Raw genomic sequence first — 25,605 nt, forward strand, 5'->3', positions numbered from 1 at the left:
CCAAGTTATGTAGCAGGCTTTAAAACATGGAGGCTATGACAAAACTGACTTTGAAATTTCACATGCAAACATAAATTATGTGCCAAATAAGTCTCTCAACTGTGTAACTATCTGAACTGGCCAGAATACCATCTAAAGTAGCTTACCAAAGGTATTTCAATAAAGCATGGTAGAGTCTTGCTTTTTTTTTTTCTCCCCAAAGTTGTGCTGCATTTGATTTCCAGTTTTGCAACTCTGTTTTGAGTTTTGATTGGGAGAATCAAAGTTCTTAGAATGAGAGCTATAGATCTATATATGTATATATATGCAAAGTTATATGTGTGTGTGTGTCTGCCTATCTATCTAATTTATTTTAGAATAAGTTCCTTAGTCCCATAGAACGGCAATGTGTAAACACAGGTTTTACATGTTGCACTCCCCGACATCCCCCCATCACTTTCCCCATTATAATACAGGTTCCTGGAGGGTACTAACAGTTACCTACTTTGTATTTATTCTCTTTGCAGTCTCTGCACAAACATTTATGTACTCACTGTCTCCCCCTCATAATATCAGTTCCTTTTGGATAGGTATTGTTTAGTTCTGAGCACAGTGCTTGGCATACAGTAGGTACTCAATAAACACTTGATGGCTGTTGTATTTATATCCCCAGCGCCATTCATAGAACACTGTATGTATTAGGTACTTATGTTCATTGATTTAAATTGAATTTACATCTACCTTTTGTTTTTGTTTTTTTGCTTTTTTGGAGGGCAATTGGGGTTAAGTGATTTGCCCAAGGTCACACAGCTAGTAAAGTGTCTGAGGCCAGATTTAAACTCAGGTCCTCCTGACTCCAGGGCTGGTGCTCTATTCACTGTGCCACCTAGCTGCCCTTCCTTTTTTTTTTTTTTAAAACAGGAAAAGCAAATAACAGAAATTCATTTCTATACTATTAGTTTTATGGGACAAACAAAAGGCAGTCTTCTGATTCTGGGAAATAGTGGTTCCCCTCATTAGAGATCATGAAACAAATGTTGTTTGTTGTATGAGGGATTTCTGTTTGGATATAGGTTGGACTAGATGGTCCTTCAGCCACCATCACTCAATACCATTCTAACTCTTTATCCTAATTCATGCCCTGTTTTCTGCAAAATCCCACTAAAACAATATTTTCCTGCTTAGTCCCCATCTTACTCAGTATGAATTTCACTCATTTAATCATTTAGCAAAAATGTCTTGAGTTTATGTTATATGTGCAAGCTACTATGCTGGCCATTGGCAAGAATAAGATAAATAAAATAAAATAAATAAATAAGATAAAGCACCAGTTGAGAGGGATACTGCCATCAAGGATCTCATGATCTAGCAGGGAATGGAGTGTGCGTTAAGAAAGATGCACAATATGAACTACAATAGAAAATAGAATATAATTAAAAAATAAAGGATTCTTTAAAGTACCATGGCATTTCACCTTGTCAATGAGATTCGGGAGAAAGGAAGGGAGATAAAGCAATGCTTAAAGAAGAGACATCATTTGAGCTCCATCTTGAAAGTTTCTAAAAGGAAGAATTAAGGCCAACAGAGAGAAGGCATTCTCAACAGAGGTTATGGGGATGGCATGAATAAACATGGAAGGAGAAAAAGGAGAGCTAGTCTGTGAATGCCAGAGGCAATGCAGTTAGTAAACAGAGCACTAGATTTGGAGTCAGGAAGATCTGTCTTCAAATCTCACCTTAGAGATTTTCTAGCCCTATGATTCTATAGACATGGCACTCAATCTCACTGGGCCTCAGTTTCCTCACCTGCAAAATGTAGATGTTGGATAAGATGGTTTCTGAGTTCCTTTCTACATCAGTGATCCTAAGTCATGTCGCCTCTCTGAACTTCAGAATTTCAGTTAACACTCTACGGGCTGTGGTCTGTGATGGAGACAGCTCCCACATTCACAGAATCAGAGCCCCTGACACTGAGACATGTATTTGCTGAGTACTCCAGTTTGCACCACATTACTTTGTACTAACTTATATGTTACATGATACATATGTACTTTGTTCTTCAGTTGAACTTTAAGTACCATGAAAATACTTGGCACTCCCTGCTTGTGTCCACACACAAAATGGCAAAAGGATTCCATAACTGTTCTCAATTGTACTTGTCAGTTAAATCAATAGTCATGATCAGTCTATATGACATGTGACTGGCAAAGACATCAAGTTGCAGTTGCTCTGAATGGACGGTTGAATGGTTTGACTTAAGGTTATGGCTGGAATGCTCCTGTTTCATGTTAATGAATGCAGATATAGGCTGGGTTTCCTACTGTTCAACAGCATCTTATCCGCCGTTCTGCACAAACTAGCTGCTCTGTGAATTTTACTGACTGATGAACAAGTAGAAACAACATATACAGTGCTGTGAAGTTCAATTATTCTGAATGTACACGAGCAAAGCTCCCTCTTGACTCATTTTACAAATTTCTCAGCCTCTTCTTATTCTTTTCTATGAGTTTCAATGATTCTTTTGTTTCAACATTATCTTCATTGCTTACTGAACTGAATTAAATGTCCTTCCCTGAAGTGTCCCCTTAAGGTAGGAGGGTATACCTTGGCACCATTACTCTTCGAAGCCATGTTTGGAACTCTGGTGGCTTCTTTATCTATAGAAGGACTGAGGGAAATCATATCTCAAATCCCCAAGATGCTAACCTTCAATGCAATGATTTCACTTGTCTCTGTCTTTAAAAACCAATACTCTACCATGTAAGTAATATAGATTTTGCTATTTTTTTTGAAGTTGTGTGTTAGTCATCAGAAAAATTCATCAATCTTACCTTGGAAATCACAAAAACCAGACTTCAGTTTCATTCTTACACACTATGATTCTTAACAAGTAGAAAAGACAGCTAATTTATCATAGTCACATCATAAAGAAATTATTTTAAGGAACATATATTGAATTATCAACCCAAACAACAGAAGATCAACAAACACAGACACAATATTCTATTTTCAAATCTCTTGATCTCTCTCTAAACTATAGCGTGGAGCTATAAATAAAGGATAATATACATACATTATATACACATGTACTTACACATATGTATGAAAGATGCCATGGTACAGTGGATAGAGAGCTGGCCTTGGAACCAGAAGATCTGGGTTCAAGTCATGACTCTGTGACTCTAATCAAGTGACTTAACTGCTCTGGTCTAGGCACTCTCTAAAACTATAACTGACAGAACAGTTGCTATCCAGAATTGGCTCAGGGAATAGTCTCTCCCAAGAGCTCCCTACAGTGATGAAATCACAGGTCTGAACTAATACATACACACACACATACCTACATATGCACATGTAAAATACACATATACACATACACCTACATATGCACATGTAAAATACACATAAATACACAATATACACATAATATACATATATAGTATTCAGTGTGTGCACATCTCTAAAATTACACATATACACACATATAAACACACATGTATATTTATACATACACACATATATGTGAATATATACTTACATGCACATCTAAATATATGTACAAATATATACATGGCTGTATGCATTCACATGTGTATATATATATCTAGATCTATATAAACTGTAGTCATTTATAGCTATTATACTATAGCTATTATATAGCTATATACTATTAAAATCAGGGGCTGGAAATACAGTTACCATCTAGATCTTCATCAAATTCGACTACGGTTTTCTGAAGCTGTCCATTAATAAAGATGTCACCATCATCCTTTGCTGTAATTGCTTTTTCATTTCTGGAGAAAAATAAAGAGAAATAAATGGATTTTGTCTTGTTTAAAAATATATCTAGGGGTGGCCAGGTAGCACAGTGAGTAAGAGCACCGGCCCCAGAGTCGGGATGAACTGGGATGGAATCCGGGCTCAGACACTTAGCACCCACCCGGAAACACCTGGCCTTGTAACCTTGAGCAAGTTACTTAACCCCAATTGCGTAGGGGCAGCCAGGTGGCTCAGTGGACCGGCCCCAGTGTCAGGATGACCTGGGATCGAATATGGGCTCTGATACTTAGCACCACACCCAGAAATAACTGGCTGTGTAACCTTGAGCAAGTTACTTAACACCAATTACTTTAAAAAAAAAAAGAAATATATATATATATGAATCCATTATGAGAGACAGAATGGAAGAGTAGCTAGAAGGGCCAACAGTGGAGTGAGAAAGACCTGGGTTCAAATCGTTCCTCTGTCACATATTGGCTGTGTGATCCTGGGCAAGTCACTTAACTTCTTGGTACTCCAGGCAAATGTCTAAGATTGTAAACTGTAAGTGCTTGTGATCTACATTAGTAGAAGTGTTCTCTACACTTGAGTTCCCTATACTGAAGAAAATACTAGGCCTGGACCAAAATTAAAAAAACAAAACAAAACAACAGCACATTTGTTTTGTGAAACACTCAGAGAAGACACTAATTCAAACCACAAATGGCTATGCTGCCCCTCTGGCCCACCCCTATTTGTGGGTTCACCAGTAGACTAAATACATCAATCCAGGATGTATACACAAAGGGTTAATAAAACCTATGTCACAAAGAAACAGTTCCTATGTCACAAAGAAACAGTTCCCATTCACTCTGGAGTCAGTGAGTCTGAGTTTTAATTCTGATGTACAAAGAAAACTTAATGTGCAAATAGGATTTGTTTGCACATCTGTGTCATTCTAAAGCAGTCACCAACAAATGGTGTACAAATACACAGATCTGAGTTTCAATAAAACATTCAGGCATATGGAGTGCAAGACTATGTATGGATGGGCAAAAATACTGGAGTATCTGATACTCTATGGAAACTTCAGAATTACTGTTTCCAAAGTCCTTTTCAACATTTCCTCATATGGTTATATTTGTCATACTGGGATGCAAGCTTTCTTTTCTTGAGCAAAGAGAGGTTATAAAGCTGGGTGGGCTGTGCACTGTTGAATTTAGCCAAGTGGCCAAACTACTGGTGGGACGGAGGGAATAGAATGAGTTCTCTGGGTCTTCATATGGAAGGCCTTGTTGGGTTGACAGAGTGAGGAGGGCAGGAAAAGCTCATTGTGACTGAACTCTGGGTCCTACTTTTCAAGCTGAGTGTCCCCTTCATATTACAACACAGACCCCTACCTGTAAACTGCAGGTCCTATTAAGAACAGGGATCTCTTAATCTCACTCATCTGTTCTACAAGCATTTATTAACTGTCTAGTCCATTCCAGATGCCAAAAGTGTTGGAGATGAAAGGTCAATTAAGTCAGCCCACAAACATTTATTAAGTCCTTACTATGTGCCTATCTATGTCTACAAAGACAAAAAAACACAGCTCCTACCTTCAAGGAAATCATATTCTAATGGGCAAGACAGTATGTAAATAACTAGGTACTACCAAAGAGCAGATGGAACTTCATTTTAGAAGCAAGGCAGAGGCAAGGTTGGGGAGAGTAGACCAGGAAAAGCTTTTGGCAGAAGGTGAAATTTGAGCTCAGTCTTAAAGGAAACTGGGGAGGCCAGTTGGTAGAGGTGAGGAGGGGGAGAATTGCAGGCGTTGGGGCCAGTCAGGGAAAAGGCACAGAGTCAGAAGATAGAGATGGAGCCTTCTGTGTGAGGGATAGCAAAAATGTTGGTGTAGTTTGATGGTAAAGTCCATGGAGGGGAGTCGAGTATTAGAAGACTGGAAAGATAGCAAGGATATGCAAAGCTTTCATAGGTTCCCAAAGTGGGTGAAACTGTACCTTGGCAGGGTACTGGGATGAGTAGTAGTAGCCTCAGGGGCATTTTGGAGGCACTGATTAAAATGTAGTAGAAGTATAAGGAAAACAGAAAAGATAGGAAGATTTTTGAAAAAAACATTCATACATGTTTCATCTGTTGAATAAAGTTGTAATGACTGCATTATTTTCCAAATAAACACAAAATGCAAGTTATAACTGATCAGTGGTCAAGTCCACTGAAAGGTCTTGATAAGCAACTGTTGGCAGACAATCATATCAGAAGTGTGTTGGGAAATCCAGCATGCATTGGTGGGAATATGTATGTGTAATAACTTGTATACAACATGATGCTATGAAGTTACAATACTGTGGCATCAAAATTTCAATGCAAGAAAAAACCCCATAAATTTACAATAAATTATTATATTTGTGATGTGTTATTGAAAAAATCTATTTTTGAAATGATGCAAAAATTTTTTAAAAAAGTTAAAGGGTTAAGAAAGTAGATTTCTAGGGGGTGCTGAACGAATATGTGTGTGTGTGTATAATTTTTTTTGAAAAGGGGGTGGTAGGTCATATAAGTTTGGGAATCTCTGTTTTAAGTGATCAAAAAGATGGTTTTATATTGGCTTCTGGAGGTACTCAGGAGTCACTAGAGCTTTTGAACAGTAGGATGACATGGACAGACCAACTGGTTAGGAAAATTACTTTGATAGCTGGGTAGAAGATGAATTGAGGTTGGTTAGAGACTTGAGAGATGGAGACAAAGACAAATACTAAACAGTCTCTTCTCTCCACAAGCTCATATTTGATGGGGCAATTCTTCATTATAGGGCCCACTTTGAGCATCCTTATATACCTTTATTTCACCCCTCTCTCCAATCCTGGGCTGTTTATACTGGGCTGATGGCCCATGGTGCCATGTCCCATAACTTTCAGAGGTGAGCTTCAGTGGCCTTGCATCTAATAATCTTACAGTACGTATCACCAAATGTTTCACTGTAATTAAGATTTATGGCAAATCATTAAGGCTCACCTTACAAATAGGGAGCTCAGTCTTGGGAGGCTTGTTACTGGGAGCTGTGCCGAGCATAGTTTTACCCAGGTTTGAGGAAAGTAGTAGTATCATTAATTTTTCCTCTCTCAAGACTCCTAATAAGGAAGTTTTGGACTCAAGACACAGAATGAGACACATGCTTTTTAGATGTTGCCAAGGCGAGAATTTGCTTTGCTTGACTATGCATATTTGCTACAAGGGGTTTTTTTTTTTCCCCCTTTTTTGTTCAATTGCAGGGGTAGGAGGAAGGTGGGAGGAGAGAAAACAAATTCTGTTTAATTGATAAAAATAAAATAAGTTAAAAAGAACTATAAACAGACAGCTCTCCTCTGGATAAGTGGGATCACATGATTTCTTTCATATAGGCAGTAGAAAGATTAGTGAGACAAAAGTTCATAGATTTTACGTTGTGAAATCTCTTGTAAGAAGTATTCTATGTATGGGCTATATGGCTTTCACATTGTGCCATAAACTTGAAGATATTTCTAAAATGATTAATTGCCAATATCTAGTGAAATCTAAAGAAGTATTTGTTGTGGGCAAAAGTGAGCACTGACTTCCACTGATGTGAGTTCACCTCAGATTAGGACGTACTGAATATACTTTCCACAATATTTACTTAAATCACATAGTTCAGTCTGATAAATTGATCTTTACTAAATACTGTTTTTGGAACCCCCTCTCTAGCAGCTTTCCAATTTGCCATTTGCCAAAACCTTAGGCTCTTTCTAGTCAGCATTTTAACGAATTCAAGGTATTACCACTGAACCTCTCTAGGCTTCCTCTGACTCATCGATTAAATGAGAGGGTTGCTCACCTGTCAAGGAAATCTCTAAGGATTGTTGTACTACTACTATTCTCTAAGTCCAAGAAGTCTATAGGTACACTGTGTACATCTGCATATTTATATTGTAAACTATTAACTGTATAAAGAAGTGATGGAAAAATTACTTTTTAAAAACATCGAGTTTTTGGTTTTGGTCTTAGATTGCTCAAACATATTTCTTGGGATGATTCTTCCCTTTCCCCTACTTTTTTCTCTTCCATGAGAAATTATACATCATCATTTTAAGTGAGTTTAAATGTATATGTTTAATTTCAAAACATGAAGAAGGTAATGGCAAGTGGAAAATGAAAATAGCATTTTGAATGCCCCACCCCCCTACAACCTATGTAGTCTTTGGCAGGTGATTTCATTTTTCTGAGGCCTCAGTTTCCTCTTCTGTAAAATGAACAATGTGACCTAGATGATCTAAAAATTTTATTCTAGTTCTAACATTCTACAAAAACCGAAGGCCAAAAATGTATGAAGCATCTGGAGCCTAATTTAAGACAAATTATTTATTATGGAAAAATAGAGCTATATTTTCCATTAGAATATAAATTCCTTGAGGGCAGGGACAATTTTCCACTTTTTCTTTGTCTCCCTAGTGCTTAGCACAGTGCCTGGCAGAGAGGAAATATTAAATGAATGCCTATTGATATATTTGCTTTAAATATGAGCTTTGATGTCATTGGTGAAGGTAACTCCTAAGGAAGAAAGAATTCCTTTGGTTAATTCAAGTTAGAGATTTGTCTAGGAGGTTTTTCATAAATTCTAGAAACTTCTTGGGTCATTCTTCATAATTTCTAGTAATGTCACAACCATAACTAGATAAATGTAAAAATTGGAGCAGTGTTTGCTTCTAAAAGGTTTCTGGCTCTGCGTCTAACCCTAAGAAGTTACATGACTTGCTCACAGTGACATGTCTAATATGTCTCTCAGATCTTCCTGATCAACTTTCTATTCATTATGATCCAATGCTTCTCAGGAAAATATATGTAGTGTGATGGGCAACACTTGAGGGTATCCTTTCATTTCATATTACAAACTTGATGTAGCGAGATACAGTTTCTCAGCAAGGACATCAAATTTATTGATCACTGATCCTGGAAAAGACCAAGTCAGATGAGAAGAGAGAATGGATTTTTATTTTAGACACTCCTGGTCCCATTTCTAATAATAGTGTTTACATTAAAGAAAGTTTCTGTTTTCAGCTACCTTTATGGACCAGAATACAATGCATTATTTTGGAGTTGAAAATATAAGGCTCCAAACACTCTGCTATCAGTTCCATGACAATAAAAGGTTGAAGTTTTTGTTAAGCAGGAAATGCAAACCAAAGGAACGAGTCATAACTGGGGTAAGCCTATCTTAGCCCCAGAGGTCTATCACATTCCAGTCCAATCAATGATAATTTGAACAGAAATCTAGGGATATCAAACAAGGGCAAGGAGATTACTGACTAAGCTTTTGTTGCTCTCTCTTGCTCAGCTGGAAACGTGGTTCTTCCTTGAAGACCTTGGTGCAAATACCTGAATACTCTCTAAGACTGGTCAATCTTGAATATGGCTCATTTTTCTTTCCAAGTTAACAAACTGGGTAATAATGAATGAGATACATCTCATTCTGTCTTTCCTCTCCTAAACCTATTCTTTATGTTTATCACGACCTTCCCTTCAAGCTCTTTACCTCATGGTTGATGGGCTCTACTATGAGCTACTGCTGAATCCCTTATGCTTCTTGTCCTACTGCCAACCACAGCAAGTCTTGCCCCAACCTTGGGCTGCTCTCATAATCTACCTTCTCCATTCCTGCTCAAGGACTTCCATAAAGCTCCTAAGTTGGAGTCCCACTTCAGATACTCAGTAGCCGTGTGACTCTGGACAAGTCACTAACCTCTGTTTCAGTTTTCTCATCTGTAAAATGGGGATCATAATAGTACCTACTCCAGGTATTGTGAAGAGAGAATGAGAGGATTTATATAAAGTGCTCTGGAAAGCTTAAGATGCTATACAAATATTAGCTATTATTTTCATGATCACTGTTATTACTGGATTGAAAGCAAGAAGGCTTGTCTTGGGGCTTGGTAACAGAGCTGTTAGAGATATAAGTGAAAAGATTTAGCCAGTAGCATGAAGCATTAGCTAATTTTAGGTTGGGCCAGACAATAGTGCTATAGCAGAAGTAAATAGGAGCTTAATATTTTCCCTCAAAAATTCTTCTACCCCAAACCTAGAGACATGTTTCTTGTTGATAGTTTTATTTTGGCTCAAACCCAAGAAAAATATGAGACAATTCTGAGATCAGGTTGTATGTGTTGGATAAACACTCCCAATGGCATTTTCTCACACAGACTTTGTGATTCTGTAAAGACTATGATAACCTTCAGGCCACTTCTGTCATAAAATCTGAGGTGCTCAAATGACAAGAGCTGGTAAATCTGAAGCCAAAGCCTGAGAAAAAAAGTCAGCCTGGGTCTTAGGTCTCTCTTGCCCTTTGTGGGATTTGTCTAAGAGAAAATAACAAAGGTCCAAGGATAGCTGAGCAGCAGGGTTTTGTGTTCTCCCGAGCTGAAGCCACAATGCCTAATTGGGCCTCAGCAATCACTTACCCAGCTGGAGACAAAATTAAAGTTAGGGTAGCAGTTATGTCAAATTAGCACCAGGGGAGATGGGTCTTTATGACAGTTTATTAAGTGAAAGAGATAGCTGTTATTGGTCCATTTGGAATTATTTTTTTAAACAAAGTCATGGCACTTGTGCTATTTCTCTCAAAAGAGGTGAAAAGAAATTCTTCAGTATTTGAAAAATAGCCTAGTCAATAAAGCTAGGGTGAGGAGGTAAGAGGAAAATTCAAAGTATTCTCAAAAGAACCAAAGGAATGTTCTTATTTTGGGTAAAACAAAACAAAACATTTGCAAAATGAAAGCTTTATAATTTAAAGGTGAAAGAAGAGAAAGGCCTCTGCCATTTAATGATGCCTGTCACTACTTATTTGATTTTAGAATTGTTTCCTTAATTAAAAAGAGTTGGGGTTGTAATGCATGAGCAAAAGCACAAATGGTGTTCTGCCCAAAGGAAGGCAAATTTTGATGGCCAAAAGATACCTGGTTACCTTGGGGTTTGCTGGCTAGATTTCTTTCTCAAAGACCAAGCCTTAAACCCAGTTCACTCTGGCTCTTATGGATTAGATCACAATAGGTTCCTGACCAAGCACTCCTTAATGATTATTTTTTGGGCCCTCCTGGCTCAGTGATTGTAAATGGTAGTAACTGTTTCTCTTTTGGCCAGCAACCCTGAGGATTTTCCCTTCCCAATCTTATATATTTATTTATTTGTACTAAATTGGCCATCCCTTGACTCTCTTCTTAAAGAGGCCTATTCACTGAATGGGCATTGCTTCACTCAAAGTGAGAAATTGAAAAGACCTTAGGTTAAAAGGGTCATGGTCTCCCACTGCATCCTGGGCTATATCCAGTTGTCCTGATTGATATCTGGCCACTGGACTCAGATGGTTCTGGAGGAGAAAGTGAGGCTGGTAACTTTGTATAGCACTCCCTCACTCAAATCAAAGTCAATTGCAAGCCCTGTCATCATTTCCCTGATGTCCCAGTCCTCTCTGAAAACAAAGGACAAACCACACAACAACTTTCTTAAAACTAGAACTGGGGCCTACTCTTGGGCATTGAGGAAGAGACTAGTGTATCTATCTAGGCTTTGATTTTGTCTCACCTTTCCTACTTTTCACCTCTTCTATAGGGTGCCCAGGAAAAGAGGGAAACATGGAATATTGATAAAAGATCTGATAAGAGAAGAGACTACAAGTTTTATCTCTTGGCCTTGATTTTCACAGAATACTTTGTCTGGACCTCTCCTTTGCTCCCATTGCATTCCAATTGATTATATGCTTATTTGTGTATGTGTCACAAAGAAGCAAGTTTGCTCAAAATTATCCCGGGTAGGTAAGAACACTATTTAGAATAGTAAAGTTGTATTTTATAACATCTAGGGGTGCAGTAGACAGAATGCCAGATTGGAGTCAGGAAGACCCAAGTTCAAATCAGGCCTCAGACACTAGCTATGTGAATCTTACATGTAAATCATTTAACCTCTGTCTGCCTCAATTTCCTCAACTGTAGAATGGGGTTAATAATAGCACCTACATGCTAAAATTGTTATGAGGATAAAATGAGATAATATTTGTGAAGCGCTTACACTTGGTAAACATTTGTTTCTTTTCCTTCCTAGGTTTTTATGTCTTGTATATAGAAAGAAATGAACTATTTTATTATGAGGGTGTCACTGTAACTTTGAAATTCAAGGTTTAAAATATCAGAAGATTGGGCCCACCAAGTCCCTCAACCAGAACAAAGGTTTCAAAGTCAGAGAGCTTGGGTTTGAATCTTAGTTCACTTACATACACACACACACACACACACACACACACACACACACACACACAGAGTTCCAAAAATCTTAGTGCAGTTTTAAACTTTAATAATGTATATAAATAAAATAGAAATATTTTTATGATCCTCAAAGAGGCTAGGCTGATTTCTAGAGTTATTTAGATTTAGAACTTGAAGCAATATTAGAGATAAGTTAGTCCAAATCCTCTCATTTTACAAAAGCAGAAACTGAAGCCCAGAAGGGTTGAAAAACTCACTCAAGATCACACAAATAAGGAGAACCAGGAGTCAAACTCAGGCCCCTTTGTCTCCAAATCCAGTATTCTCGCCAGTATTTCATCCCGCTAGGATTTCCTATCAAAATCATAGAGCTCAGGGCATAGATAGGTCCTCAACTTTTCTTCCCTTGATAAATACAAAGGAAATCCTTAATGCATATACCAAACACTCAATATTCCTTGGAGAACCAGTAGAGAGTAGTATAAAGAATTCTGGATTTGGATGCTTAGGATCCCAGTTCCATACCCAACTCTGCACTTACTGTGCTGTGACCCTGGGCAAGTCTTAGGTTCAGTAGCCTTATCTACCTCACAATGTCCTTGAGAGGATTAAAGAAGACACATGCAAAGTACTTTTTACTACATACCCTTAAAGTTCTATATTAATTCATTTTCTTTCCCTCTTCTTATTAGTAGCATGGTGACCAGTAAACTTACCCACGAACCTAAGCTCGTTACATGTTTTGTGGGTGGTGCAGAGTATGCTGGACATGAGAGTCAGTAAGACATGGGGTAGAATCCTGCCTTTGACACTGTGACTGTGTGACCATGGGTGAGTCACTTAAACCTCTTTAAAGCTTGTTTCTTCATCTTTCAAATGGAAATGACGTTTCACAGGGATACTGTGAGAATCAAATGAGATAAGGTATGTGAAGTCATCTGTAAACTTTAAGGTTTATAAATAAATATATATTATTTATATAATATATAAAAATTTATATATAAAAATATAAATGTGAGCTATAATTATTATTACTCCTTTTCAAAACTTCAAATTTCAGTTCTATTTAATCTCTCAATACTCTCCCTCCCTGCTGATTAGTGGTGTGGTATCTCTGTGACAACATTGTTCTGGGCTCAAAAACATCTCTTATTTAGACTTCATGTTCCAGTAATTTTCACATTTATGAACTTAACAAGGATCTTTCAACTATCAAACTTATTAGATAAAATCACTTTCCTCCCTTTAGCAGATCTAGCTCAAGGGTTAGCTTCTAAGGATCTGTGTGGTCCATGACAGCAGGGAGCTAATGGCCTAGAGTTCGAGTTCTTAACTTGGGGTTAACACACAGACTTCGGGGGGGGGGAGAGGTCCATGAACTTGTGTGGAAAAAATACGTTTATTTTTATTAATCTCTAACTGAAATCTAACATTTCTTTTAATTATAAATTTAAAAATCCATTATTGGGAGAAAGGGTCCATAGACTTCATCATAACACCAAGGGGATCCATGACATGAAAAAAATCAATAACCACTGGTCTGCAAGTAGAGGAACCACATGGTTAATTATAGATTTATGGGTCTTCGATCTTATAAGGAAAGACATTTTCAACAAACCAAGGAACAAAGACCATCCTTGCTGAGTCAAAGTTTGGATATAACTTAAAAATTATCCCCCTTGAAACATTAATATTCTTAATGCCTCCAAGAGTCTGTATCATAGGCTATGTGGCTTATTATGTGGAACTAATGATGATTGGTTGATTTATTAATGGTAGTTTTATGTTGGGACCTTCCCTAAAATGCTCAGTGTCCCACTGTATTCAGTCACAGATTTTGAATTAGATCAAGGGATTATATGCTTTAGAGGTAGAAGGGACTTTAGCAATCTCTGGGATTTGGGTTCAATGACTAGTGGGTAAGGACTTTCACTAAGTACAATTTATTTTACTATAAGTAGGTACTTGGATTCTAGTAAACACCTCAAAATCCCCCAAAAAACTTTGTCTAGATGATGGCACTGCTAAATATAGTCTTTATTTCAAAATGTTACTAAACACATTTATCCTTAGTCATATATGGATGATTATCCTTTATACTTTAAAACATTGAAACCTTGGTCTGAATAGCCTTAGCAAAGTATAGTGATATTAATGAAACAATCAGGGCTGTAGTAAGGAATGAAACACCTAAAGTAAACAGCACAAAAACAGCAGCTTTGTTTTGCCACTTGCTTTAATTAAGTCAAAAAAGGGAGGCTTTTTGTTAGAGTCAATGAACTGGTGCTTTCTTAGTGACAGGAAGCAGAGATTTCTGAAGATCATAGTCCTTTCAGGAAAACACCCTGACTTCATGAAACGTGTCAATCTGGGGACCATCTTACTGAAATGTCTTTCTTGACCTTGACATTTATGAGGGTGCAAAGGGGAGAGCCCTAGATCAACTTCCAAGAAACCAGCCCCTTAAGCAGACACACTTCATAGATTAGGACTGATATAGTAAGTATCAGTTTCATGAATTATATTTAGGAAGTAGGGTATATCTCAAAGGTGCTAGAGAAGTAACTGAGAGGGTACCAACAAAAGGAGAATTATATCAAAGACAAGAAAGAGAAGACAGTCAGCCCCTTATAAGGGTCTGCCTGGTCAATAACCCAAGTTTCTCTTCCTCTCCTCTTCATGGAAACTAGTTAAATAGGTACATACAGTTCTGGCCTCCACACTCTAGTCTGACAATCAAGTAGCACCTATGTTCCAGGCACTGTGCTAAGCACAAAGAAGGCAAAGAGAAAGGCAAAAACAGTCCCTACTTTCAGGCTAATGGGAGAAACAATATGTAAACATTTATGGATGTGTGTATGTGAATACCTATACATACACATACATACATACATACATTCATACATAATAAATTAGGGATCATCTTGGAAGGTTGGGAAAGGCTTCTTGAAAGAACAAATCTTGTTAAAATTAGTTGAAACTTGAAAGAGCTCAGGGAAGACAGGTGATGGAGATGAGGAGGGTATGTGTTGCATCTGTCAGAGATTTTATATTTTAGTTGGTAAGATCTAGTTATTTTTTTATGCAACTGCAATAATAAGGCAAAGAAGTCAAGTTGTCATAGTCTGGTCCCCATTTCTATAAGAGACAGTTTGGAACAGTGGGTAGTATGCTGAACTTGGAAGTCAGGAAGCCCTGAATCTGAATCCTGACTTTGGCATTTAGTAGCTGTGAGAGTTTGTCTTTAACCTTTCTTTCCCTCAATTTCCCCATGTACAACTCAAAGATTAATAATACTTGTAGCATCTATGTGTCAAGGGAATGATGAGGTTCAAATGAGTTTACATATATTAAAGACCTAGTAAACCTTAACATTTTATACATATGAATTTTTTTGTTATAATGTAGTTGTATTTGGATTCTTTATTCATTGCAGATGCTATGATCACTTCATTAATAACATTATCAGCCTTCCCATATGATCTATAAGTGCCCCTTCTTGGGGGCACTGAACTGGTGCTTTCTTGGGGATAGGAATTGGAGATTTCTGAAGACCAAGGTCTTTCTAGGAAAACACTCTAGCTTTGTGAACCGTGTAAATCTGGGGACCATCTTATTGAAATGTCTTTCTTGATCTTGATATTTATGAGGGTGCAGAGAGGAGAACCCCAGATCATATTCCAAGAAATCAGACCTTCAACTAGCCAATAGGCTATGAGGATCAACCTAACACTTTAGGAGGGTTCAAATACCAGGAACTTGAATTCTTCCTGGCAGATTTCACTGTGATCTACAAAAAGTTAGAGAGACAAAGCTTCGGGGTAATCATTTTATTAATTATAGCTAGTGGATAATTAATAAAAGAGTTAGCTGTCTTTCTGAAACCAATGATCCCTCATGGAACTCATTTGACCTTTATATGCCCTTGGAAGAACGGGTGTTCCTGAAGGTGGAAATCAACTTTGGTTGACAAGTAATGATAATGAATATTATAAGGAGAGGTGGATTATTCTAATGAGGGTCTGGAGGATGTGACACTGCACTCAGTCTTGGACAAAGAGACTTATCTATACCAGACTACCTGTCTAAGGCAATCTAGACAAAAGGGGAAATCCACTTCCGCCCAGACCAGTCTGACTAAAATGGGCTGGAATTCACCAATTTACCTAAATTAGAATTTCTTTACCTTTTGATGAGATCTAAACTTCCCAGTTGGGCGGAGTCTGAACAAGATAGAGGGGGAATGCTAGAGAATGAAGAAAAAGGAAGGAAAAAATAAAACTTGAACCTTCCCAATAGTAGATGTTTGTTAATATGAGAAATAATCATTCCTCTCATCATTATTAGCGAAATCTAGAATTTATGGATCAGGCAGGATCAAATTGATCACTGGCTGTCAGCCACACTTGGTTCATTTTTTTTTTTTTAAAGACTAGCCAGATAATGAAAACTTGATCAAATGAAAAACTTGTGGAGTAGAGTAAGTGGACAAAAACACTCCAGGAAGCAGGATATAGAGAAGAGGGCAGGGATTACACTGACACCTGGGCCTGGCTAGGAAACAGTCTCAATGGCAGGAGCAAGAAACAATAGATAAGCACCTATTTTGTTAAAAAGGAAAAGTCTACCAGGAAGACCTGTGACCTCAGGAATTTCCTGCCTCTGACACTAACTGGGTAGGTGACCTTGGACAACTTATTTCCTCTCTTTGGGTCACATTTTCTGTGAAAAAAGTGTGTGTGGGGGGATTTACATTAGATAATCTTTCAAATCCTGATCTTCTGTAACAAAGTGTAGGCATTTTTTTTTTTATTCAACTTAGAACTGAGCACCTATAAATCAATCTTCCTCATCAATTACTGGATTAAAAAAAATTTACTATACCTTGGGAAAGGTGGTTTTTGAGGTCCTGAAAAAAAATTACAAAAGAAAAAAAAACAACCAACCAAGCAAACAAAATAAATCAAACCTTGGTTTAATCAGCATACAATGTAAATAGTCCTTATGACTCTGCTATGGTAACTTTCATGCTTTTGACGCTCAGAATATAAACTGCTCAGATAAAAGTTAAGTACCTTGAGAGCAAGACCAGATAGATTTTTTTCTTTGTAGCCCCCAGAACACAAAAGCTACCATTTATGAAATGCTTGCTGACTAATGAAGACGGTCTTTCTCAAAACAAGAACCAAACAGAATCTCCTAGTTTATACCTGAGAATTATGATGATTTAATTGTTAAAGGAAATTTATGTTTAAAAACTCATAGACTGGATTCAGATTGTATTTGCTTAAGGTAAAGAATCAGAAATTTCTTGGGGCTAAGACTTTCCTTGTGAAAGTAGATGACAAAATATACACGATTACAACAATTTAAAAAGAAAAAACCACCACACATGAAAGAATAAAAAGTTAATGTAACAAAATCATAAAGATCAAGCTGAACTAGAATGAAGAGACAAGAGAGGACACCCCCAATCGACTCCTTAGTGGAGGTGAGAGGTCCACATGTTGCATGTATTTTTGGACTTTTTCAGTGAATTAATTAGTTGTGTTGTTTTTCTCTTAAAATACTATTTATTATTTGGTATGTCTCTCTGGGAGGGAAAAAAGAGAGGGACAGTTGGGATAACTATGATGATATAAGAAAGAGAACATAGTAAAACAAAAGTGGGTCATAAACCACAAAAATTGTTAATACTGTGGTGTTAAAAAAATGGTAGCAACTAACAGAAATCCTAAGAAGTCTAGGAAAGGGCTTCTAGCTAACATGAGGATGGAAAAAAGGGAGAATACATTTTCTGACTGATCCCTTTAGTTAACGTAGAATGAGAGTTCACAATCTCTGGTCTAGGATGTTTTCTAATGATGTGTGACACTGACTTTAAGTACAAGAGCAGTAGAAGTTGGGACTAGTTGGAATGTCTTCTCCACTTTTCCCATAAAGGCAATGACTGTATGGAACCCTTACTTCCACTTGGCACTCTCTCCATTGGCAAAATACCATGGCTGGATCACTTCTCTTGCATGATTTTCTGCACACATATGCAGCTATTTGCTCACGGAAACCAGTCCCCACTGCTTTGATGTCACAGAACTGGCTTCCTCTCTTTGACCAACATGTAATCAAAAAGCCACGTGCAGAAATGTTTACTTAAGAAAGGACCTGAGAAATATTCTAATGCTGGTTCTTGAAGCTTCTGTATTGAATCCATGCCTGAAATTAATTCACTTCCTCTTCATCCCCATGTTTCTGAATATTTTTTTTTCCTTCTATGTTCAAATGAGGGACTTTCTCCTCCCTGTCTCCTTTCCCACCCACAGTGGAAAGACTTCTTTTTGTCCTCAGAGCACTGTGTCTGGACTGCTCCTTCGCAGCCATCAACCCCTACATGATAGCATACTTATATCTTTGTTCTTTTTAAATTTCCCTGTGTAAAAGGTAAGCTGCTTGAAGGCATGGGCTACACTCTCTCTGTGTGTGTGTATATATATATATATATATATATATATATATATATGTATATACACAATATACATATACATACATACATGTATACACATATGTGTGCTCTTGGGCAAGTCTCTTAACTTCTCAGTGTCCCAGGTAACACTCAGTGACAAGAAGTCACAGAAGAGGTGCTGATGTGCATTGATGGAGGAAATTTTTGTCACTGAGAATCTCTACACTGAAGAAATCACAGATCAGAAAATAAACAAATAAAACCTTACCTCTTTCCCTACTTTGAAATCCCAGAATCTTGCAGTAGATAGGCATTGAATGTGGACTGAGTTGAATAAATACCTTTGCTACTTTTCAAGGTGCTGCTGATAAAAAGCAATAGCAACTCAGGGTTGTAGAATCTTTTAAAGTTACCAAAATCCTTTCTTTACAACAATTTTATAAGGAAGATAGTGCCAAGTATTCTCAATCTCATTTCACAAAAGAAGAAACTCACACCCACAGAGGTCATGTTAATTGCCTAAGATCACACACCTAGCAAGCACAAAGCCTACATCTTGTATCTTCAAGTCCATTCCTCTTTCCATTATATTCACTGCCTTCTTTGCCTTTGGTATATCCTCTCCACAAGCCATTTCCTTAAATTTGTTTGAGGAGCCAAAATGCCTGGGATCTTTTCCCCTTATCAATAACGTGGAGATGATACTGCTCTTCCAAAGCAGAACCGATTCTGACATTCAGAGTTCACTCATGTCCTACATCATCTAGGAATCAGAAAGATGGTGACCTCTGGCTTCTTTAGCCAATTGCTTGGGGTCCAGACTCTTTCTGTGGAATATTTCAGAAGGCTAAATAGATAATGACTATTTGGGTCATAAATTCCAAGTCCTTACTTTCAATTCTCAGCCTCAAACTGCACAGGAAATTTCCAATTATACTGAACTCTTACACAATCTGAAAAGGAAAACTGATATATTGCAATAACTTCTTACTATGATGGACTCGTTCTCTGCAGCCAGCATGAGCCTATAGTCTCCACCTTTTTCTAGTTAATTATAATAGCAAGTATTTATCTATTTTAAGTTATAGAATAAAACAAGCATTTCCATAACATAGTAGAATAAAATGGACAATTTCATATGAAATTGTAATTCTACTATGTACAACTAATATTAAACATTTATATGGCACTTTAAAAATATTTCATTTTTATCCTGCTATTATCATCCCCATTTTACAGATGAGGAAACTGAGGCAGAAGTTAAATGACTTGTCCAGAGTCACAGAGATATTGAATGTATGAAGTTGGATTTGAACTCAGGCCTTCCTGCCGCCAGGGCCAGCATTCTATCCATTTCACCAAAGCTCATGGTGAGGAGAGTCTCATTACAAGTAGCTTGCCAAGTGACAAAGGTTTTAGTCACAATCACCAACAAAGTCCATTTTCTAAGGTTATAGGAGAGCTGAAACCTGCATTGGTGGAAGTAATGGCCACCTCAATGAAATCACAAGTCCCTGAAGGACTGAACCGGTTGATGTATTGAATCTTTGATGGCAATGTGATTTATTAGAAGAGAGGGGCTAAAATACTTTCCACAGAATACTCAGAAATTCCTAATACTTAACTATCAATGAAGTGGAGGGAAATAGAGAATGGAAAAGACAAAAGGAAAGAAGCAAGAAGGGAGCCAAAAGGGAAGAGATGAATGGAGAAAAAGTGGAAGAAGGAAAGAGTATGAGGAGGCTAAAAAATTGAAGTTATATGAGAAGAGGAGGGAAAGGAGAAAATAATTTAACTGAGAACACAAGCCCTTAACTAAAAGTAGGCATTTGTGAGTTTAAGGGGAACTAGTGTCATTTTGAAGCTTTCTTTTGTTAAAAGAAAATTAATCAATTGTGTTAATATATGAAAATATATGCAAAACAGCTATTAGTCAATATATGAAAATATATGCAAAACAGCTATTAGCCTGGGATAGTATCACCTGGAAGCAAATGGGCTTTTCAGAATATAGCCCTATAATTCTATCACAAGAACAGCTTTATGGAAGTCAGGAAGCACAAATGTTTTTCATAATTAAATCTTTGTCCAACATTTATTAGTCTACATCGTGAACATTCCAGATTACAACTAGAACACTGCCTATCCAGTGACACATTGATTAAAAATCCTCTAGGAAAGAAGTACCTTTAATAACAAAGTTGCGTCCTATTAAAAAAAAAAACACCCTCCTCTTTGTATTGTATGAAGATACACTGGGTACATAACATGATTGAATGGCAGAGACTCTGCTGTTTGCTGATTTCTTTTAATATGTAAGTTGGAAAATGACTGGGGCATGTTAGGATAGTAAATTACTGAAAGCAATTAGATACAAGTTAATTTTTACATCTGTTAGTTTTAAAATCCAAAGAGCAAGCATATAGAAGAATTGAATGAAGGGAAGACTGAATTAGACTATTGGAACAGGAAGGCACCCCCAGAGCCCTTGATTCACCAGCAAAGTGAAATGACTCTCTAAGATTGCCTAGCAAGTTAGTGGCAGACTTCAGTTCCTGGTTCCTGCTCAAGTTTCCTGACTCTTGTGTGATCCAAGACTCTTACAATTCAACTTAATCAACAATGTTTATTAAGTGGTAGCAATATATAAGGTTCTGTGCTATGGGGTTGGGGATAAAAGACTAAAATAAAATCATCTCTACCCTCAAGGAGTTGTCACATTACTGGGAGGATACAACACCACAAACACACACACACGCACACACACACACTGAGAGAGAGGGCACTGACAGCTATCATATTAGAGGATGTGGCACATGACTTGAACCTGGAAGACAGAGAGGGATTCTTAAAGCTGTTGTCTGGGGTGGGGAGATGTACTCCAAACATGGGGGTAGGGAGATGACTTGAATTAATGCACGGAGGTAAGAGATAAAGTATTAAGTTTGGAAAACTGTTAGTTCCCCAATTTGGCTGGAAAATAGAGTTTGTGAGGGAAGTAGTAATAAATAAGACAGGGAAGGTAGCTGGAAGTCATTCCTTGGAGGGCTAATAATAAGTTTGAATTTTTATACTATAGACACGGGGGAGCTACTGAATGTTTTTGAGGATTATAGAAGGAAGAGACTAGAATAAGAAAGACTAATTAGAAGTGAAGGCATTTATTCAAAGATAGGACTTGAAATACTTTCCATAGAATACTCAGAAATCTATGGCCTGAACTAGGATGATATATGTGTGAGTGGTAAGAAGGGGACAGATATGAGAGGCACTATGGTAGTATGGCAATCAACAAACCTTTAGAGTAACCGTTCTTTGTTGCTCAGAGAGTCAGTCTTCTTGGGTCCCAAACTTTTGTTTCCCAACCCCTGTGGCTGTTAATCTTTGTCTAAAGTGATTTTTCTAATGCAATCTCTGGCTCTCTAGGCCCATGCTAATTCCACATTCCTCTTTAGTTGACCTCAATGGACTTGATTTCTGGCTCATTTGACCTTCAATACCTACCAGCCTCGACTCCTATCTAGCTATCCTCCTTGTCTGGGCTTTCCAGGCTAGTCAGATTTTATTGCTGCCAAAGTTCCAAAGTGACGATGCCTATGCTACGCTTCCTAGAATTACCAACGCTTCTGACAACAGCAAAGCCTGCCACGGTGACACTTTCTTTTCATTAACAGAAGTATCACCAGATATGTATATAACCACGTATGCTTTAAGTGTAAAACAAAACTATAAGCAGGTTGGTGCATAAAAGCATAGAAGTGAGGAAAAATGGAAATGGGACAGTCTGTGACATTCCTGAGGAGGAAGGCATAGCATATCTCCTCTTCTTTTCCTTTTCAAGTGATAAATTCTTTATAAGCTAAGCCTTACTGTTTAGTAATCTGCTTTCTTGAAGGCAGTATTGATGAGGTGAATACAATATCCCGTTGTACTGTCTTCCCTGCTCATGAATATTCCCTCTTTGATGGCACACTTTCTCTAAGTGATCACCTTTCACAAAATTTTGGCAGAGTCTGAAAAATCATGGTTGGGGAGTTCTAATCCCTGTTCTGTCACACTCCTGCTGGCAAGTCACTTAGACTGATGAATAGACATCTATAGCTAAGGCATCAAATGCTGCAGTCTCAATGTATTTCATGGCCAAGACCTTAGGTGATATGCCTTCCTTGCTGTGTGGCAATTTTATATTAACCATACAGTCTGCAGGACTTGCTCTGGACTCAGATGGATATGGGTTCTAATCTCACCTTTGAAGCATATTAACTGTGTGACACTGGGTCAGTCACTTAACTTCCCTGTGACTCAGTTTCATCACCTAAAAAATGAGTAGGTTGGCCTAGATGAACTGTGAAGTTCCTGCCAACTCTAGATCTATGACCAGGGGACTTTAAAAACACTGGAATTGTTTACCTTCTGGTAAGGCACCTTCAGTGTGAATGACTAGTTTCAGATGTATAATTATCTATTTGCATGAGCTCAACATAAAGCCACCATATCTGTGGATCACTGTGAAAATTACTGCATATTACTAAGGAAAGCTACTATGTACTCCAGTTAAAAATGGGATGAGAGAATGCTTTCGTATAAACCTCTAGGCATTCATGGTGTCTTTCCCTATAGGCTGTAAGCTCCTTGAGAGCAAAGTCTGTTTCATTTTGGTCTTTGTATTACCAGAGCTTAGCACACAGACTGGCACAAAATAGGAGCTTAGAGAACATTTGTAACTGACTAGAAGGGGCGGCCAGGTAGCACAGTGAGTAAGAGCACCGGCTCCAGTGTTGAGAAGACCTGGAGATCGAATCCCGGGCTCAGACACTTAGCACCCACCCAGAAACACCTGGCCATGTAACCTTGAGCAAGTTACTTAACCCCAATTGCTTAGAGGTGGCCAGGTGGCTCAGCGAGTAAGAGCACCGGCTCCAGTGTTGGGATGACCTGGATCAAATCCAGGCTCAGATACTTAGCACCATGCCCAGAAATAACTGGCCGTGTAACCTTGAGCAAGTTACTTAACCCTGATTGCTTTAAAAAAAAAAAAAGTAACTGACGATAGCTTTACTCTGTTTTTGTGGATAGAGCCTTCACAGGTCAATCTCATCTCATCTTGCCTCACCTTAGCTTACATCTCTCTGTCTCTCCTCCCTCCCTCTCCACTCCCTTTACTCTGACATCTATACCTCCCTCCACATAAATATAAAATGCATGAATGCATGTGTGTGTGTATACACACATACATGCAATATATAGTATGTATATTGAACATATGTGTGTATGTATATAGTGTATATATACATAGGTGTAGAACTATAAACTGTAACGTGTGTGTGTGTGTGTGTGTGTGTGTGTGTGTGTGTGTGTATACACTGTATGGGCAGCTAGGTGGTCTAGTACTTAATGAGCCAGCCCTGGAATCAGGAGGAAGTATACAAATGTAGTCTTAGAGACTCTTGCTAGCTGTGTGACCCTAAACAAGTTACTAAACTTTTTTTGCCTTAAGTTTCCTCATCTGTAAAATGAGGTGGAGAAGGAAATGGCAAACTACTCCAGCAATTTTGCCTAGAAAACCCCAAATGGGGTTATCCAGAGTCAGATGTGACTGAAACAACAGAATGACAACAACCTAACTCCATATCTCCAATTTCTAAGCACTAATCGTTCCTCCCTCTATCAAGGCAGATTGATAACTACTCTGAAACTTACAGTTTTGGAGAGATTTGCCTGCAACTGCATTGAAGATTAAATGACTTGTTCAGAGTCACATAGTCATGATAGATGAGAATAATCCTGACTCCAAGAACAGTTATTTTTCCACTGAGCCATGTTGTGTCTGCAGAATTTCCTCCCAGGGAGCTCACAGATCTGGCCCGAAAGCTATCTACCCTCTGTTATGAAGCACAAAGTTGGTCCCAAGAACCTCCTTATGCTCTAAGAGCTATAGATACCTAAGGTAAATACAGCTGAAAAGATTCCTAGATGTTCTCTCATGTTCCCTCTGAAAAGTGTTCAGGAATTAATGGAATATTAATGAAATGAGTAAGTAACATAGGAAATTGGCTTTCCTAACCACTTTCTTTGAAAGCAATGTGACATTTTTAGTTCCTGATACCATTAATAAGACATTAGTGTCTGGAGAACATGATCTCAGATGTTCAGGTGACATCAGTTTTGCAGCTATCATAGAAGTATGACTCACCTCAGATGAGTAATGCCAGAGTCATCGCTCTCACGGGAAGCACTCCTCGGGGGCCCGAGTTCTGCAGCACAGGTCACATATGTGTCAGCAGCATCTTCCTGATCTAAGGCCCATTTATCTTTGGATTTCACACTGTCGTTTTGTGAATCCAGAGAAATGATGTCTGATGGAGAGCTCATGACTCCTGAGTCTTCAGTAGTTGTATCTTCAGATGCAAAACAGCTGCTTACAGATGCAGTCTCTTCTACCTCAGACAGTTCAGTGATCACACCATCCATGGAACAATTACTATTGTGGATGAGTGGCAGGCTTACTGAATAAAACATATGAGAGACAGTTAAATTTAAACCATTTCCGTTTTTTCATTTCCTAATAAATATCATACCCATATGCCTGATTAATCTTATACGAAGTTTGGAATTCAAGCTGCTCTCTTTAAAATAAGACAATTGCTGAAGCTAAATTTTACCTTGGAATAAAGCTCGATAGAAATTGCTTTTGGGTAATCGATGGGAGAATTTGCAGCAATATATATATATATGGATTAAGCTTTAAAAAGACGATTTTTGAGGGATGTCATTCATGAGCTCTTTTGCCTTCTGTTTATTTAGAATTTGAACTCTCCTTCACTATTTAAAAATTACCACATCAATGAAAAAGCTTTTTTGATATATCCAATTAAATGAGTCCAAATGGAAAACCTTTTCAACAACTATGTTTTGTACAATTTCAAATTATTTTCCTTCTTGGGCTTCATTTCATTTAGTAAAAGAATTAGCTTGTAGTCTAATGAAAATTAAGGTATTTAGAAATGTAAGTGAACTTAGAACTTAAATAAACCAAGGCAGATTTGTGAAAAGTATTTCATATGGAAATGTGACATTCTGACCTTAAATATTAACCACACATTTAGCTCTCTTTTCATTTTTATTTCTGAGACAGTTC

The 25,605-nt window shown here is 37.8% G+C and overlaps 1 protein-coding gene across 13 annotated transcripts in view; it reads right to left on the minus strand.

Annotated features, from left to right (window-relative positions):
- The window catches only part of COBL (cordon-bleu WH2 repeat protein), a 371,034-nt gene that overhangs the window by 33,160 nt on the left and 312,269 nt on the right, over positions 1-25,605 (minus strand). For all 13 annotated transcript variants that reach the window (XM_069083710.1, XM_069083720.1, XM_069083712.1 and 10 more), the window contains 2 exons: positions 24,661-24,973; positions 3,678-3,772 (listed from right to left, as the gene is read on the minus strand). In XM_069083710.1, the coding sequence (XP_068939811.1) occupies positions 3,678-3,772; positions 24,661-24,973 (408 nt within the window). The remainder of the gene's footprint in view (positions 1-3,677; positions 3,773-24,660; positions 24,974-25,605) is intronic.

Source organism: Petaurus breviceps, unplaced genomic scaffold (genome assembly GCF_028583685.1).
Source record: "Petaurus breviceps papuanus isolate PSGF00001 unplaced genomic scaffold, PetGlider_PUasm1.0 174, whole genome shotgun sequence".
Lineage (NCBI taxonomy): Eukaryota > Metazoa > Chordata > Mammalia > Diprotodontia > Petauridae > Petaurus > Petaurus breviceps.